Raw genomic sequence first — 17,328 nt, 5'->3', positions numbered from 1 at the left:
ATGAGTATTTTTCTGTGTCCAGCTACAGTTACTTATTGTCTCTACACACCTGACAGTACACATTTCAATCAAACTTTGACCAGGTCATGTGGGTTAAAAGTCTTTATTTTTCTAAAAATAAACTTGATGAAAATTAGGAAATTAATTTGTTTTACACACAAACTCATCAGGAGTTTTGTTTACTGATTGCAATTCAAGTGAATGGGCCCAAAACTTTTACATAATTAATTAACAACATAATTTTGATGCCACAGGTGTGAGCAAGACAGACATCTCTTACCCTGCAGTAAATTCTCATCCTCGCACCATTGAGATTTGATGCTTCGCCATGACAGAGGAAGTTGCTATAACTTTATTGTACATGCTCCAGTCTGCACCAAACTTTACATGTTTGATAAAAGTCCCAGCCTGAACAAGTCTACATGACAATATTCCATCAGTGATGCAAACTGGCTGAAAAGCCCCCCCACGAAATTTCAGTGAAGCAGCCCCAACAGCGGGCAAAACAGTGGACAAAGCAAGTGATGTTTATCTCCTTCTTGCATTGTCTGAAAACAGCCCGGGTCTGAAGACATCTACATGTCTGTGACAGAAGACCTTCGATTGCGTCGTGGCCCGACGTGCATGGAGGCGCGAGGGCCCATTCATCGCTGCCTGCAGCTTTAATTACATTTCCTACTTGAAGTCATTTAATTTTCATAGAAAATTTTATGGTTTAATGATACCAGTCTATGTAACCAGACCCAAAAGGTACTGAGATCCTCAAAAAAAAATTAATATGAATATATAAACAGATATAGGAACAATTCAGATTGGTTTTATAGCCTATTTTAAGGTTTGAGGCAACTCTTTGGTTGCTTTAAGGCACCATTTAGGTTGTGTCTAGGATGAAAATGTTTTGTATAATTGTATACTAAATTCTATCCATTATTTTTTACAATTGTATTTCTTTTGATTTCTGATTTTATGGCAAATCTTATGTTATCTGTCTCACGTTGTTATAAAGTCTGTAACTCTCTGTTACTGTTTTCTTAACCTGGACAATTTTAAATATCAGTGAAGCTGTCCTGGTTAAATAAAGTTTTGTTTTTGTTTTTTTAAAGAGAAAATAATGGAAAGACTTGCAACTGTGTATAGAAAAAAAGACTATAGGTTACTTGAAGCAGTTTCTTAGTGAAAGTGAAAACTCAGTTTTTGTTGTTACTGAAGAGGATGAAATATTGATGATAGGAGCATGAGAAAGCACAGGCTACAAGAATAACATAGTTTATTGATCACACACAGTCAGCAGTAGTCTTATTGTCAAAAATGAAGCCAGTACTAGACAGCATTAATGGCTAAAAACAATACAAAAATACCGGGCACAAACATCAATACAGTCTCTGATAGCCTATTAAAGGGTTTTTAAAAAGGGTTTTCAGTAAATTAGTCGAGCAAAGAAATGTAGTAATGGAACATTTCAGGATTTACTTTCACTAGCTCCTTGGAGGCACTTTAGCTTATTATTGTGACATACAGTATAAATCCAGGATGTAATCTGTGTTGTGAGTTAAGGCAGTTTGGTGACAATTAGTGTTTAGATCCTTCTTCTCAAACACTCCACAAGACTCTGGCTTTCATATTGCACTGGTTCAAGTCCATCTTATACATACATGATAAACTACAATACTTGGACATAAGACACATAAATACTTGGACAGGTAGAGATACTATTGTAGTGTGTACAGTACCTTTGAAATATTATTTCTATCTGTAAACGATGTCCCTTATATTCAGAACATTTGTTATATATCACTGTCATTAGTGTCATCTTAATGCAAAGCTGACTAAAACTCCCAGGAGTCCATCCACTTCAGGCCAGCCATGGAGCTGCCCAGCTCGTGCGCCAGAGGCCCCGTCATGCCATAGGTGAGCGGATGAAACAGGTAGAAACTGACAAAGAACAAATGCCAATCAGTTACACAAAACGAAGCACATTTAAACTTTACATGTTACAGTCATCTAAAATCATTCGATGAGAATCTCATCTAACTCTTGGCAAGAAAGTTTAAATGTTCAATATGAAGTTAATTTTCTTTAGCTTAGTTAAGCATAAAAAATGGAAGCAAGGGGAAACAGCTAGCCTGGCTCTGTCCAAAGATAAAAAAATCTGTCTACCAGCACCTTTAAAGCTCACTAATTATCATATTATATCACATTTAATCCTTAACAAACAAAATATAACATGTTAATTAGTGAGATTTAGTGGCAGTGTTTTTTTGCCTTTGGATAGAGCCAAGCTACAAGTTTCCCCCTGCTTCCAATCAGCTTCTAATTTAGCGTGCATACATGAGAACTCTTGGCAAGCAAGCCAATAAGCCTCTTACCCAAAATGAGAAACTATTATTTTAATATCACAATCTTTCTTCATCTATACATCAACCCACAGCAGACAGAGTAAGTGCAGGAATGTTTTTTGGGGCTATCAAAAGGCATTTTGAGATTATCAAAGGAAAGAATTGATGCTTAATCACAAGAGACCTCATTAATTTCAACAGATATCACACATTGATGATATACTGTTTACGACTCACCTGTAAAGAACACTAAGCAGAAGTAAAATCTGCACGACTCTCTGCAGCCAATCGCAGTAAGGTGGATGGAGCAGCAGATCAGCGCTCTTTAGCAGGATGTCTAATGTAATTCCTGCGAGAAACAAACAGAATGCTTCAAACAACATGATCGCTTCTGTATCTTCTATCTTCTATCTACATAACAGGATGCATAATGTGATGTACCTGTCAGCATGCTGCTGAAGAGCATGGCAGGGAAGTAGTGATGGTAGTAGAGGACACGGCCCATGGTGTAGAAAGGTGCATAGTGCAGAAGCCAGCCGAGGAGTAGGAGTCCTCCTCCTCTCATGAGCACACAGGAATGCTCTGAAACAAAGCAAGAAAAACTGTTAATTTATTTGACAGTAAAAATCTACAATGAGATGATGCCACTGTCGATAATCCTACCTCTTCTCTTTTGGTCCACTGAGACACCTCTTTGTAGGGCGATAGAAGCCACGACCACCATGATGAGATACAATCCCAAACTGGCCAGATTCATCCACCAGACCACCTGAGAGGAAGAGTATTTAATCACAGTGTGTACTGATAAAACAAAACCTACAAAACCACATAGAAATGAATAAAGCCAAATACAGACTTACAGGGTTCCCCAGCAGGTAAACACGATACTCTGTTTCATTCACTCCAGAAAATCTCAATCCCTTCACAAAAAAAAAACCAAGAACATGTGCAGAAGTAAACTTAACTATTCATTTAACTGGACCACTGTGTATTAAAAAAACAGATCATAGATCATGTGATGCACCTGATAGTTGATGGGCCAGTGCCAGGGTTTTGAGTTCATTTCATTGTCTTTGGGTTTCAAACCACTGTTGCCCTAAAAAGACACATTTTTTGTTACAATAATCACTTCAGACAAAACATATTAATTAAGAACAGGTGGGTAAACATCTTTTTGCATAGCTCCTTACTCTTATCATAACAATATGGGACTCCAACAAGATCTCCAGAAAGTGAGGCTTCAGCACTGACAGACTAATGTTGGGCACTGTCAGAACATACAAGGAGAAACAGCGTGTTGGTTAATGCTCAACATCTAAAATATGAAAAAAAAAACACAGGAGCTCAAGGAAATGTGTATCATACATTTGGGATTGATGTGATCTTCAATGTTCCACTGAGAGCTCGGAGTCTCCTTCAAGTAGGGACTACAGGTCACCTCCACCTGTTCCCAGCCCCTGAACAGAGTCAAGACCTGCAGTCAGCTTCCACTGTCCACACACAGAATGAATCTTTATTTTAAATAAGATAAAGCCATTCTTACCATTTGGGAAGAGTCTTGCCAGAGGAGTAAAGCACACAACCGGTTGCTCGGTGCAGAAAGCGGACTTTGCTGCGCAGCACCTTCACCAGGTCACCCTTCCGACCTCCACACACCTCAACCTGCCAAAGGTCATTGGTGTCTCCTGTACCGTTCTAACAGGCCAAAGGTTAAAAGGTGTTTAGGACATAAGCAGAATTTAATGTTATAATACTATACAACTGTCCAGCAACTTTACATTGTGCTTCAAATAAGGTGGGTTATTTATTATTACACACCTAATCATTTGGTGTGCAGCTTTATGTTATAGGCTTACTCACAATGCCATATCCTGTAACCTGGAAGTGTTTCTTAGTCAGAGGGGCCTCATGGAGGTGACTATGAAGGTTGCGAGTTGTTCTGAAGGAACAAAGAAAATGAACAGGATAGAACAAACATGTAAAGTAATTTTGAATAGAAAGAGAGTGAATCATTTAAATCAGCTCTGTGGTGTCATGATACTTACTCTTTGTGCTCCAATCGGATTATGTCACCGTGACGGACCAGATCAGGGGCTCCAGACTGAGCTTTATAAGGATAAATAATAGAGGATTATACATTACTTTAATATGATTCCATAATAAATGTTATTGGTATTGATGAAACAGTAAATCAACCCTCACAGTTATTATCATCCTGTCTGTGAACCAGCCACAAGTTGTTGTAGTCCTTATGAAGGTAGGATGTCACCTGTAAGCACACAATGGAAAAATTTAGAGGAAGTAAAACTTATTATGTATATATTTTATTATATTTGACAATGTTTCCATGTGGCCTGACCTGCTGCTGCTTTGCTCCCACTCCCTCTGGATATAAGTGCCAGTGAGAGTGCAAATAGCCTCCAGCAATACGCAGGTTTTTTATTGTAATGGTGGAGCCGTACGCCAAGTCTGCAGCAGAAAAATAGATAGAAAAAAAGATATTGCCTCACATTGTAAAAAACAAAAGAACGAGTACATTTAATGGAAAATGTATTTGAGAAATAAATTAAAGTGGCAGCCAGTCCCCACAATAGGCAATTATGGAACTGAGCATAAACAAGAACAAAAAGCTTTCATAGAATAACTTCGATATTTCACTTTGATTCGTGAAGACAGTGAAATGTAAGCAAAACGTTTGACCCCGTCTGGCTATCATCAATACTAAAGGAATGCATAAATTTCTCTTTGAGCTTCTTTTCCATTAGTGTTTTAGTAAACACAGCTGCACTGCCATGTGGTTTTATTCACACGTGTTTGGGACTCACACTCAGGCATGGATGCATTATGTAGATTGTTCCCGATTAGACGAGACTGGAAGGCAGAACTGAAGAAACCGTCTCCTGGTCCACTGGTGAAAGAGAACGATTGTGACTACTCAGACAATGCAGTTGGATGTTATCGCACAGTATTGTGTGAGCGGAGCAGTAATCACACTGTATCCAACAATCAAACTTACCTTTTGTTCAAAACAACAAAGTGGATTGCGAATATTGTAATGTAGAGGAAGAGGGGAAGCAAGATGAGTCCAACAACTCGAGCCAGGAAGTGTTTTGCAATGTCAACCTAAAGTCAGGAAAGACAGAAAAGTCAGCTGAACTGCTAAAATCACTCATCAACACCATCAGTTACCAGAATGATTAAATGAATGCTGCTGTTTACCAGTGACAGACTCAGGTCCCCCAAAAGTCTCCAGAGGTCCGAGACTGTGTTCAGTCCCACCAGCAGGATGACAAATAGACCCACAAACTTCACCCCCAAAGCTCCAGCAAGATTTACACCAGTCAGTACCAGCCACAGCCACCAGGGGGGAGTAAAAGGCCTGACAAGCAGTGGGACAAATCAAATGTGTACCATTTACTGCTTATTAAACCAGCAGTTATACCCTGACTACCTGCCAAACATTAAACATTGCAAGTAAGGAAAGTGGTTTAATGATAAGCACCTTATTGCAAAATTAAAAATGTTTTAAAAATCTATCATTCGGTTAATAAAATACAAAAATAAACTAATAAACTAAAAATTAATGACAAATGCAGATCACAGAGCACAAAAGGAAAGTCTTAAATAAGTTAATTTAGTTTGACCAAAAGTCATCAGTGTTCCATTTACAGTAACACTAAATCCCCTTATTCAGCCTTTAAAAGCAAATTGTTAATAAATTGTTTTAACACACTATAGTGTAGTTATAAACAGATATAAGGACATTTTAAGGTTTATTAATGTACTATATTTGTCAACAATCATAACTGCTCCTATGAAAACATATTTGATATTAATACAAACCACTGAACTGTTACTTATGAAGCCATAGCCAGCTAATGTGTGGTAGTTTTACTTGAAAATGTACTTAAACGATTAATTGATAATCAAAATATCAGTCAATTAATTTGCTGTTGAATTCATTGGTTAATCTATTTATAATTTTAACAATATAAAGCAGAAAACAAGACAGAAAACTTAAAGTTCTAGTGGTGTCCTTACCTGTGTCTCTGCTGGTTGAACTTGACCATGCTCAGCACTGCTGCCATGATGAAGAACATGAGTATGGGGTCCAACAGGATGTACTGGGAAATAGTGATGCAGCCGGTGTCTGTCAGGAGGGTGGAATTAAACACAGATTCTTCTCATCTCATCATTTCAACAGAATAAATGTATGCTGCTCTTGCATGAATTCAATCGTTTAATGTAACATGCAAACTGATTATCTTAACACACAAAACACTCATCAGTTGTCTAATTGCCATATTGGTAAAATCAGCATATGACAGACTTCTGCTAATAAAATTATATGGAAAATGACTTAAATTACACTTTCCACATGGTCATTTCTCTCTCTCTCTATATATATATATATATATGTCAGATCTATCCAGAGTTACTGTGCATGTTGTTTTTATTTTTTCCAGAAAAAAAATCATGCAACATGTACAATGTAAGGATGATTACTTACCAAATATGAGCAGAGTAGCAGTGATGAAAGCAGCACGGTGAGACTGAGACAACTCCAGCACTATGAGGTAGGCAAAGATGGGGAGAAAGGATCCTAACACGGCACAGAACTGGAGGGCAGGAGGAAGGACAGAAGTTGTGACAGGACCACATGGTTATATATTCAAATTATATTGTAAAGCATTTGGAAAAGGGAAGGTTTCCCAGTGCAGAGAGCAGCATACCCCTCTCATCCCCCAGTAGTTGTGGTGTTCATATTTATCTCCTGGCTTTATGAAGGGAAAGGTGCCGTCATAGCCGGTCATGTAACCAGCGAGACCTATCAGCATCTAGAAAAGAGCAAAGGAGGTCAATATTCATCAAACTAGACAGTTGAACCTATACAGAGTGTAACAACCTGTCATCTTACTTTTCCAAGAGGAGGATGGACATCAAAAAAGAAGGTCCTGTTGATGTAATAGCTTCCCATCTTCCCAAAGTGTGTCTCATCCCAGCTGAAACACCAAGAAGAGCCCTCGTGTGACAAATGATGCAGTAAGATGGGCAGAAACCACACATATACATGCAGAAGACATTCACTCACCACACATGAGGGGGCTCTGTTATTTTGTACAGACGTGTGGAGAAGGAGAGCCCCATTACCACCATCAGCAGCAGCAGTCTGCATGAGGGTTCCTCACTGGTATTAGAGGTTCTTCCTCTGTTTGACCTGTGAGCAGATGTTCCATTTGAAGACTGCCTGTCATCCTCTGATGAGTGTTGAGTGTTTTTGGATGGATTTTGGAAGGTCTGAATTTTTTCTGAAGTGGGACAGCTTTTCCTGTTTCGTAGTTTTGAGGTGTCCCTTGCTATGTTGCACTGTGTGATGCATTCCTCCTTTGCCATTAGGATTTTAAATCTGTGTGTAAACCCCCTTCCAAACCAGCAAGGTGAGATCCAATACTGTGATAATACTATTTACTCATATAGTCATGGCCACCAGGGACAAATATCCCTAATATCTACAGTTAGCATAGATATTAACAAGATTTAATACTGGTATATTCCTCAATACTGTAACCCACAATATCTCACCACTCAACAAATTATCACACATAATATTTGTTACATTATCGAGCTATTAACACACTTTCATCAGTGAAATACTTATCCGAGCTTGCTACTTTCTAACCAACTGTCCACTCGTCCAATGGCGGCATCCCAAACAACAACAGACAGGTTTGTGTCGCCTCAAATAAGTACAGTTTTATTCTTCAGAGGTTTACACACTAGCAACACAGTCAAAACGAGAGGTTACGGATCGAGTCAACGACAGCACGTATGAAGAGAGGTGGTTTCTGGGAAGTGTATTCTACTGTGCAATTTATGTCGGCAAGGGACGTGCGGCTAGACTCAATTTCCCAGCATCCTCCTGGAATAGCTCCTCGTCCCACTGGTATCCAATGGGAAAAGAGCGGAGCCTGTGATTGTGCGGTTTGCTTACTGGACACTAGAGGGCAATATCGTTTAATAAATCATTTTAATGCCAATTTCTTGTTTTTCATGACAGTTAACGTTTTGTTAATATAACAGGTATTGCCCAGTTCTGACTTATTCGTAGGTTCGAGTAGTGGTTTTCAGAGTGGGTTCCGGGGACCCCCAGGGGTCCATGAGGGGGTTCAAGTGGGTCCCCAGCAAAAAGGGGAATAATTTATTTTCACTATAAATCCATCCAGAAGTAACACAATGACAGAATGTATGTCTGTTTTGGTCATAGTTTTCTGTAATAAAACATCTAAAAGCAAAAATCTTATCAGATGGGGGTATATGGTCTAATTTGAGTCAGTTTAGGGGTCCTTAACGTGGAAAAAGTCTGAGAACCACTGGGTAAGAGTATTTCTGACTATAGGCTACAAAATATGTGGTTCATATGTGCTGAAAACCCAAAACACCAGTGGTAGAAATGAAATACTGGAGAATATTGTACCTTATTCCACTACATTTATTTTGCAGCTACAGCTATTACTTCTCAGACTAAGTTTTTACATAGGCCTGCAAAACATGAGCTTACATAACACGTTGAACATGTTCCTAATTAAACTAACCAGCAGTTTATAAATGAGTTGCAATCATCTCCACCTTGACCAGCTGCAACATTAAAATGGTGCTTGCATGCTAACATGATCATTATAATCCAGTAGTGTAATATATAATACCAACACTCTGCAAGGGCACTTTTACCTCTTATGCTTAGTACATGATAAATTTTGCCACACTAATTCACTTTTACTTGAGTTAAGGATCTAAGTACAACTATTTGGACACAACTTGAGAGTTACATAATAATGTGTCAGCCATCCCTGTGCAAACATATAACAAACTGTTCCACTGCTGTATTATCATTGGTCGTGGTTGTAGACTATTAATAACTACAACTAACAAAACACAGCATCCTGTCAATTGTTTCAATACAGGTGAGAAACTTTCATAAGTAACTGAATATTTACATGATGTGTGCCAGGTGTGCTGGGTGCCATTTCTCAAAGAAAATTCTCAAAGAGATTTATATTTTTTACATTTTTATTTTGATGACTGATAGTGATTACAGTCAAGAGGTAAACAAAATGAATGAGCATGATATTTCCAATGACCATAGCTTTACAACAAAACATTATCTGAAGTTATTTGCGGGTTCAAAAGGCTTTAAATATTCCAACTTTGACCTAAATGTTAAACTTCTGGTCCGGTTCCGGTTGATGATTAGAGCAGCACGGTAAAGTACAGTGGACATCAAGTGGAAACATTTGTACATTTGCAAGTTTATAGTTTATGAATGCAGGTTAAGGGCATAAGTCATTAACTTAACTCATCCTACAACATTAGAATTCCTTCTATGTTTATGTGCTGCTGAGATTTCTGGAGAGAATTTCAGTCCATTAAACAAATAATGACATTATTTTCTTAAACCTGAATATAAAAGACAAAAAAGCATGAGTGGGAATTCAAATACAGAAACCAAACAAGTGGGCTGATACTGCTTATGATACATTCATGACATAAGGATCCAACAAAGAGACTAAAAGAAATAATGTTCACAATTACTAATATTTAACCGTAGGGTTGTAACACACAGAAGTTGGTGCTTGCATTTCAAAAGCATTGTCTTTGTAATGAACTTGAAGAGACAAAATGTCTGCAATCAGAACGATGCTGCCACTTCCAAAAAATATATTTCATTGTCTGCTCCACAGGGCAGGGTATACACACACAGTTCTTCTGGTACAGTGTCAGCCACTCTCCTCATACATAAAAAGATATGCTTTTTAAAAAAAAAAAAAATTTTTACAGACATGTATAAATCTACAAAGCTATAATGCCAGATTTTTCTTACATTTTCTGTTTTTATGTCAAACAAAATATTGGTTGTGCTATAATGCATTAAGAGAATATGTAACAAAAATAATACATAGTACTAGATCTGTACAAAATATACCAAACCTCTCCAACGAAGCCTTTGTCTTTACATGCATTCAGCGATGCACACATGGGAATGGAGACCAGGGATCCAGTGGCATTGCAGTTGAATGAATAATCCTTTTGCCTGTGCAACATGGTAACATAAAACTAATCTTTTACTTTAAGCAGTGACATTTGTTGGATCATTTCAACTAATTAAGCTTCCTGTAGTTTCACAGAGGTGAGGCTAGAACATCGCCTCGTATCAGACTTCAATAAGTCTTTTTAGGAGTATAAAACAAGTTAATACTGTTAGAATCAGCAACTGTCAAAATTTTACTACTTCATTGCTGGTATTAAAATTGTGAAATTAAAAAAAAATAACTGCAATAAATGATGTCAAACAAAGGAAGGTAGGTAATACCTATTGCACCTTTTACAAAACATTATATAGTCAGATCATCATATACATCTACAGTTTTTCCAGGTCCAGGCTGAAGCTTTTAATATTAAAGTTTGGCTGTGTTTTCATCCCAGTTCTTGGTCCAGAGATCCAACAACTTGATGTATAGCTTGCAGTTAATCTTGAAGAACAGAAAGATAGATGTGGGAATAGTTCTTTCTTTGAATTTCTGTTGTTTGTCAACCCCGGCATGATCCGTTTAGTCCGAGGTCAATGCAATTTATAATGAGTGAGATATTATTGGTGAAAGGCTTGACAGTGATGCATGATGCTGATTTCAGGCTGAATTCTTATGACATTCCTTCTTTTACAAAAGACATTTATTATCTCCCCACACTGTCACTGAAGTCAATTGGTCAGACAAATAAAAAAAGAGGAATCAGGTTTGCCCTCTGAAATAGGTTTCTTGCTTAGTTTGCAGAGGCCCGTCATGTAAATGAAATAAATAACACAACAAAAAAAAAAAGAAGAAGAAGAAGAAAGTGACAGAAAATAAAGTGGAAAATATATCTGCATATCAAATTGCCTGGGGTTACTGAATAAAACAGATCAGTCCACAAAATCCCTTTAAGGCAAATGGATATCTGGTAAAATACTAAATCCCATGTAATTCATTCACTGCACAATTCCTGGTCCTCTTGTAAATGTAGGAGGGGAAATTAGTGTATTCTGTGCTGAATGCAAGTGTGTATGTTGTTGTATATCTGTGGTGTGTGTCAGTGGTATGTAGGGAAACGAGTTTGGACGTTTCAGCGTTACTGTTGGAGGTTTAGTGCCAGGCCCTTTAGGGGAAAAAGGGCAGAGGGGTGTATGGTGATCTTTGAAGGAGCAGGATGAAGCCAGCGCTCAAAAGTCACTGTCTCAGTTTCCTGTCTCTCGAAGCACAGACTCTGGGATCGTTGGGATGCATTTGTGCGGCTTGGCAGAGGCAACGAAGCCGGGCAAACAGGTGCACTTGTAGGACCCTTCCGTGTTGGTGCATTGCCCGTTCTCACACAAGGGCACCTTGTCACTGATGTCCTCACATTCGTTTATGTCTGCAGGAAAAGGAGACATGACGATTTAGTCAGTGGGGAGATTTCACAGCTGAAACAGCTGCCTGCACCACATCTGCAGCTGCGTGGTCTTATGGGTATGAGAGGTGGAATGCTAAAATGATTCATATTTCTGATTTCTCTTAAACTGTTCTTTGGTCTTTCTTTCTCATTCTCTTGTATTCTCTAATCATATTGACTCAAACTTTGGGGATTTTTGATCATGAGTTTCATTGTTGAGCTTGGAAACGGCAGTTGATAAAAAAAAAAAAAAATTCCATTCCAAAAGGTCCATTAAGTGTTGTGGAGCCTTCAATCATACACATAAGTTTTGGATCACATGCCTTCTTCAGCAGATGGAGTTTGAGACATGGACGAGAAGTCCTCAAAATGCTCAGTAAAAATGAAAATTTTAACATCCACATTTCCATGAGAACTGGGCAAACTCCTACCTGTTGATGAAGATCATGTGATATGATCGAAATCTCCACAACAGCTACTAAACGGACCTTGAGGTGAAACTGTCTTGTCAACTACATTGAATTTGTTTGAATGATCTGAAAGTTTTCTCTGTGTTAAAAACATTACACGCTGCTTATGAGCCAGAACCAAAGATGTTTTAATTAGTTCCACTAAACTTCACATTTGGAGGTTTACAACATAAATGATATGTTGCATAATATCCCATCTTGTATATCTTTAATCAAACATGCCGTCATGTTGCGTGTTGGCTGGATAGACTCTGAACTTGAATTCCCAGCCACCTTGAACACTAAACTGTTCAGAATGATGGTAAAATTAACAATGCATTGGATTCTGTTTCCTTTTGGCCTTCAACTGGTTTTTCTTTCCTCTTTTCAGCCCGGGAGGTCTGATTGTCGTTTCAAAGCAGTCAATCTCAAATGACTCTCCTTCTGTTTATGTCATGTTCTGATGGGGAAATGCTAGTGTGGTGATATTTATAAAAGGAGGCATGGCACGAGTTGTGCAGCTCCCACATGTTTCCACAGTGTCGGAATTCACTTCGTTTCCTTGGGAAAGCAGCTGACCTTGGAGCTGATAAGCCCATTCGCAGACTGAATATTGTAATCATTGCATTTCATTACGACAAGACAGTCTCACTTTCTTACAAAACAAACAAAGTACACTTCAAAGATATAATATCTGATGTAATGGCTAAGATTCAAGGTCTTACTCTTGGCAGCGTGCGACTAGTCAGACCAAAGGGTAACACATGATGGTTTTGAGGAGTACACTGCTTTCATTAGTTTCCCATAAAACATAACTTAATGCAACGTTGTTAAATTCAAAGCTTCTCCTTGAGCTTGATGATATACTGCACGAAGAGTTACCTCACTGAAATTAATCCGAGACCTGGCTCCAAAAGGATTAACACTGAGGGAGAGAGTTCACCGTGGTTTGATTTCAAAATTCAGCACCACATCTTGAAGCAGGATTAAATGAACTGATTGATTGCCTATTGATTCTAGGAAGTCCCTGAACATTTTTGACTTGGAACACGGAGTCTAAATGTGGGTGGTCTGTTGAGAAAGATATCCAAGATACTGGAGAAAGGACCCACCTATACAGGCCATCTTGTTTAGGTTGAGCTCATAACCATCGAAGCAGTCACAGGTGTAGCCTTCCCGCACACGAACGCAGCGGCCGTTTTCACAGCCATTCAGGACTCCACATTCCTCCGCTCGGAGACCCTCAAAGCCTTCATAGCGCTCTGGAATGGAAGGAGAAATATGTAAGAGAAAAATCTTTCTCTTTTTTGACACTTTTATAATTAAAAAAAGAAAAGTGTTCTCTTATTTACAGGGAGGAAAGGTCAGTATCAATACATCCTCATGGAAGGATGGTATCCCTCGTCTCCATGCCGCCTTAAATCATCATGTAAGAACTGGATGAGCTCAGAGGTTTCCTTAAGAGGCAGTTAAATCCATCTAAACTCAGTTAATGGATCTGTACTTTTTTATTGAGAGGGAGTTACCCATCTAAATGTGGCATGTTCTTTTTTTAGCATAGCTCTTTTTTGACTGTAAAATCAAAATAAATAAAGTTTTGTAGTATATACAGTCAACTGTGTTGGTTATGCACATTTAAATTACACATACAGTACAAAAGTTTGGACATACATTCTCACTGAAGAGAGAAGAAATTTGTGTTTAAACTTTTGACTGGTGCTGTATAAGGAAAAGAACAATGCATATGTGCTGAAATATTGTACATTTTATCCAGAGTAAGGTTTTATAGGCAACATATTTCACAAGCTAAAACTTTTGCTCTCAATACTTAGATCCATTTAAGAGATAATATCTATATAGTATTAGTAAAAACATACATTTGAAGGCAAGACTTGTACTGTAATGGAGTCATTTTCCATTGTGCTATTGCTACTAATGAATTTAAGGACCTCACAAGTTAGGTATGTTTTTTGCATCATGATGGTCACTAACTGGTGTTCATAGTTTATAGGTATCTTATTTACCACTGCATTATTGCATATAATATACAGTACCAGTCCAAAGTTTGGAAGCACCTTCCTATTGACTTGAATGAGAAAGTGTGTCCAAACTTTGGACTGGTACTATATACTATACACAATTGCTCTGACCTATAAATTTATTGGGGAAACCCTGACAATGTCTCTGTGTCTGAAAAAGACACCTACCGGCGTAGGAATCCACTGGTTGTGGCTGGTGCTCCCATGGTCGATGGTTGGGGATACGGGAAGGTGGCTGTCGAGAGCTGTAGTCATTGTCGTTGAACAGAGGAACACTCTCAGGAATGTCATAGGGTCCTGCAGGGCTGCCATAGTTGTCCCAGTATGGAGGAACGAAAGGCTCCGCAGGATCCTCTGGCCCCTCAAGACCGTACTCATATCCTGGCCGCTCTCGCAAACTGTTTGAACCTCTCCGAGGCAGATTGCACATTACTGCGTAGTCATCTGGAAGCAGCAGCACATATGACAGAGTTATACAGGTATTTTGGAAAATTAAAAACAGTGTGTTTGCATGCACATTCTGCAACTCACCAGAGTCTCTCCTGGGACAGAGGGCACACTGTCCACTCCAGGCTACACCATACAGGCAGCAACACTCAGTGTATGTAGTTCTGCGGTTCTGGAGGGGTTCGGAACACATGTCGTCTATCTCCAGATGCTGCCAGCAGACATCCATGTGCACATCGTGATCAGACTCTATAGCTTCTGGGACGAAGGACAAAGAAGGATTAACAAAGACTGACAAAATTGGAAAGAACCATAAAGTGAGGATACCAAAATTATCTTATCACATTCAGTGGTGGAGAAAACAAAAGTGAATGTATCTGTACTTTTCTTAACATGTTCTCTGTTTTTGCTTTTTCTGTGTACAGTACTTTTGTAATTGTGCAAACAGTATGATCAGATGTGTTTGTGTGTCACACCTTCTGTTGTGTTGAGACGAATGCAGCGCCGCCGGGTGTTGTCCAGGACTGATGGAGGAAGGCAGAAACAGAAGAAAGACCCGGCCGTGTTCACACATACTCCATCCTCACAGTAACCTCCATGTTCACACTCATCAAAATCTAGAAAACACAGTGGCACACAGACACATCTATAAAGGTGCAGCATGCAACTTTTTAATCAGTAGCAACACATCAGCTGTGACACAGACTTTCCGTGAAATCTGCTGGATTGTTTTACAAGCACAGAGGAATCTGGATGGATAAAGTACAAAATAAAAAGTAAAAACATCCTCTATGTGACTGAAAGAAATGGGGTTTATGGGAATGTGGTCTTGATAAGAGAAGTCAAAACATTGTCATGACACATACAGTAGGCGACCAATCATCTTGAATATGGTCTCATTTGATGAAATACGTGTACAGTTGCATCATAGTTCATACGTAACATCACACTGATGTTGTCAAATGTTAAAAACAGACGTCATTTCTTACCCACACACTCAAGCCTGATGGTGTCATAATAGTAGCCGTGGCGACAGTAGCAGGTATATGTAGAGAAGAGATTCGAACAGTGTCCATTCTTGCAAATGTCTGAACCAAACATCTCACACTCATTTGCATCTGAGGAGAGAGTGAGAGATAAGTAAGTAGCTGCCAGGACACACTACCATTACAGTAATTATTCAGGTATGCAGGCAGGTATCCCATTAAGCCTTGGCTAGCGGCAGAGACACCCCCATAAAGGCGTTGAAAGATTATGTCTGTCTATCTGGCTTTAAAAGTGGCTGCAGCTGAAAATAAAACAGGGGCTGACTTTGCACCTTTTTGTGCCAATGTAAAGTTTTGTGTAAAAGGAAGCTGTGAAAGCTTATCAACAGGGGATATCAATAAAATAAGTTAGTATTTATGAAAGTACCTATGTAAGGCCGCTTTTCTTCAGAACTTTGTGTAGAGGAATGAGGCTGGGGTAATAATCCACTGCCATGAGGGCACAACTGGTTATAATCATCTGGAAAATAAAATGTGGCTTTATTAGTGAACAAGAAGATGCAATAGGACTAAAAACGAGTTGCAGATGACATGTTAACACGCAATGAAAAATCTTGAATCACTTTATTTAGATTGTGTCAGTACAGAGCATCTGCCTCTTGTTGTACCTCTTCCTGGGACAGGACAGGCATGGATCTCACAGTTGTCCCCCCAGCCTGCCCCCACTGTGCAGCAGCACTCCTGCTTTGTGGTGTTGCGAGACAAGACATTGTCACAGAAGTTGGCGTCATTCAGGTTGTAATAACACTCCTTCCTCTCCTCAGTTGAAGGAGCTGAAGGAGGGACTGGAACAGCCGGCTTCGGTTCAACATCAGCTGCAGATAAAGAGAAAGACACCATTTAGTTAGCTCAGAGGGGTCAGAGGTCATTTTAGCTACAGTAAAGGGTTTATCTGCCAGTAAATATAATCACAGTAGACCATAGCACTTCGGTATTATCACACAGGAACAGCATCAAGTGGCCTCTGCTCCTCATCTGTCAGAGTGTGTCCGCATGCCTCCCAGCAGGTAATGCATTACCCTCGCCTGCCTCTGCTGAGCCTGCTCATTTGTCCAAAGGCATGGGCTTAGGCATTTTACCCTTAAGCTGCCGGCTTAGCCAAATGGAAACACTGGCATGTGAGTCAACACACAATTCACTCTCACATGATTGATTAACACACGTCAAAAGCAAACAGCGGAATGTGGCAAAAAGGTACACAGAGGCATAGCTGGGGTTTAGTGCCCAGGCAGAAGAAAAAACATCCCTGCTGAGGGCGCGCCGCTTAATAATGTAAATAAGCCCCAATTCCCGTACACATACGCCTATCAAGCTGGAGATGTGATGGTGTTTCCATGACTCAAAGTGCTTTTTCTGTCATTCTGAAATTGCAGTACATTGCATATCTGTAAGCTGTGCACTTAAGATGATGTTGGCATGGAAAAGAGCAATGTGTCTATAGCATTAATTGACAATAATTACAAACTATTTATCCTTGTTAGTGGGGAAATAGGGTTACAGTAACATGACCCTCAGGGAATTCGCTTGGCTTTACTATAGGAGAAACTAC

General features: G+C 39.2%; 2 protein-coding genes across 5 annotated transcripts in view; both read right to left on the bottom strand.

The window, feature by feature from the left end:
• Positions 1-1,250: 1,250 nt before the first annotated feature.
• pomt2 (protein-O-mannosyltransferase 2) lies at positions 1,251-8,184 on the bottom strand. Of its 3 annotated transcripts, none has more exons than XM_042388348.1 (22): positions 7,975-8,184; positions 7,429-7,554; positions 7,255-7,339; positions 7,070-7,174; positions 6,847-6,955; positions 6,378-6,486; positions 5,556-5,715; positions 5,353-5,459; positions 5,162-5,244; positions 4,696-4,805; positions 4,539-4,605; positions 4,382-4,442; positions 4,197-4,275; positions 3,880-4,031; positions 3,702-3,793; positions 3,527-3,603; positions 3,361-3,432; positions 3,197-3,256; positions 3,000-3,105; positions 2,778-2,918; positions 2,574-2,685; positions 1,251-1,932 (listed from the first exon to the last, which is right to left on the bottom strand). In XM_042388348.1, the coding sequence occupies exons 2-22, from the start codon at positions 7,491-7,493 to the stop codon at positions 1,827-1,829; spliced, it is 2,058 nt and encodes a 685-aa protein (XP_042244282.1). In that variant the 5' UTR covers positions 7,494-7,554; positions 7,975-8,184; the 3' UTR covers positions 1,251-1,826. The 3 variants fall into 3 exon arrangements, with proteins under 3 accessions (XP_042244282.1, XP_042244283.1, XP_042244281.1); XM_042388349.1 differs by having other exon boundaries at positions 8,017-8,184; XM_042388347.1 differs by having other exon boundaries at positions 7,429-8,184.
• A 1,243-nt stretch (positions 8,185-9,427) lies between these two features.
• Positions 9,428-17,328, bottom strand: part of LOC121880933 (latent-transforming growth factor beta-binding protein 2-like) — an 83,975-nt gene continuing 76,074 nt past the window's right edge. The window contains exons 34-41 of one of the 2 annotated variants that reach the window (XM_042388568.1): positions 16,388-16,594; positions 16,147-16,239; positions 15,723-15,851; positions 15,210-15,350; positions 14,818-14,991; positions 14,455-14,730; positions 13,360-13,509; positions 9,428-11,780 (exon numbers count right to left, since the gene is read on the bottom strand). In XM_042388568.1, the coding sequence (XP_042244502.1) occupies positions 11,605-11,780; positions 13,360-13,509; positions 14,455-14,730; positions 14,818-14,991; positions 15,210-15,350; positions 15,723-15,851; positions 16,147-16,239; positions 16,388-16,594 (1,346 nt within the window). In that variant the 3' untranslated portion in view covers positions 9,428-11,604. The remainder of the gene's footprint in view (positions 11,781-13,359; positions 13,510-14,454; positions 14,731-14,817; positions 14,992-15,209; positions 15,351-15,722; positions 15,852-16,146; positions 16,240-16,387; positions 16,595-17,328) is intronic. The other variant, XM_042388569.1, reaches the window with a different exon arrangement.

Source organism: Thunnus maccoyii, chromosome 16 (assembly GCF_910596095.1).
Source record: "Thunnus maccoyii chromosome 16, fThuMac1.1, whole genome shotgun sequence".
NCBI lineage: Eukaryota > Metazoa > Chordata > Actinopteri > Scombriformes > Scombridae > Thunnus > Thunnus maccoyii.
The sequence above is the reverse complement of the archived record's forward strand: the minus strand, read 5'-3'. Positions and strand labels throughout refer to the sequence as shown.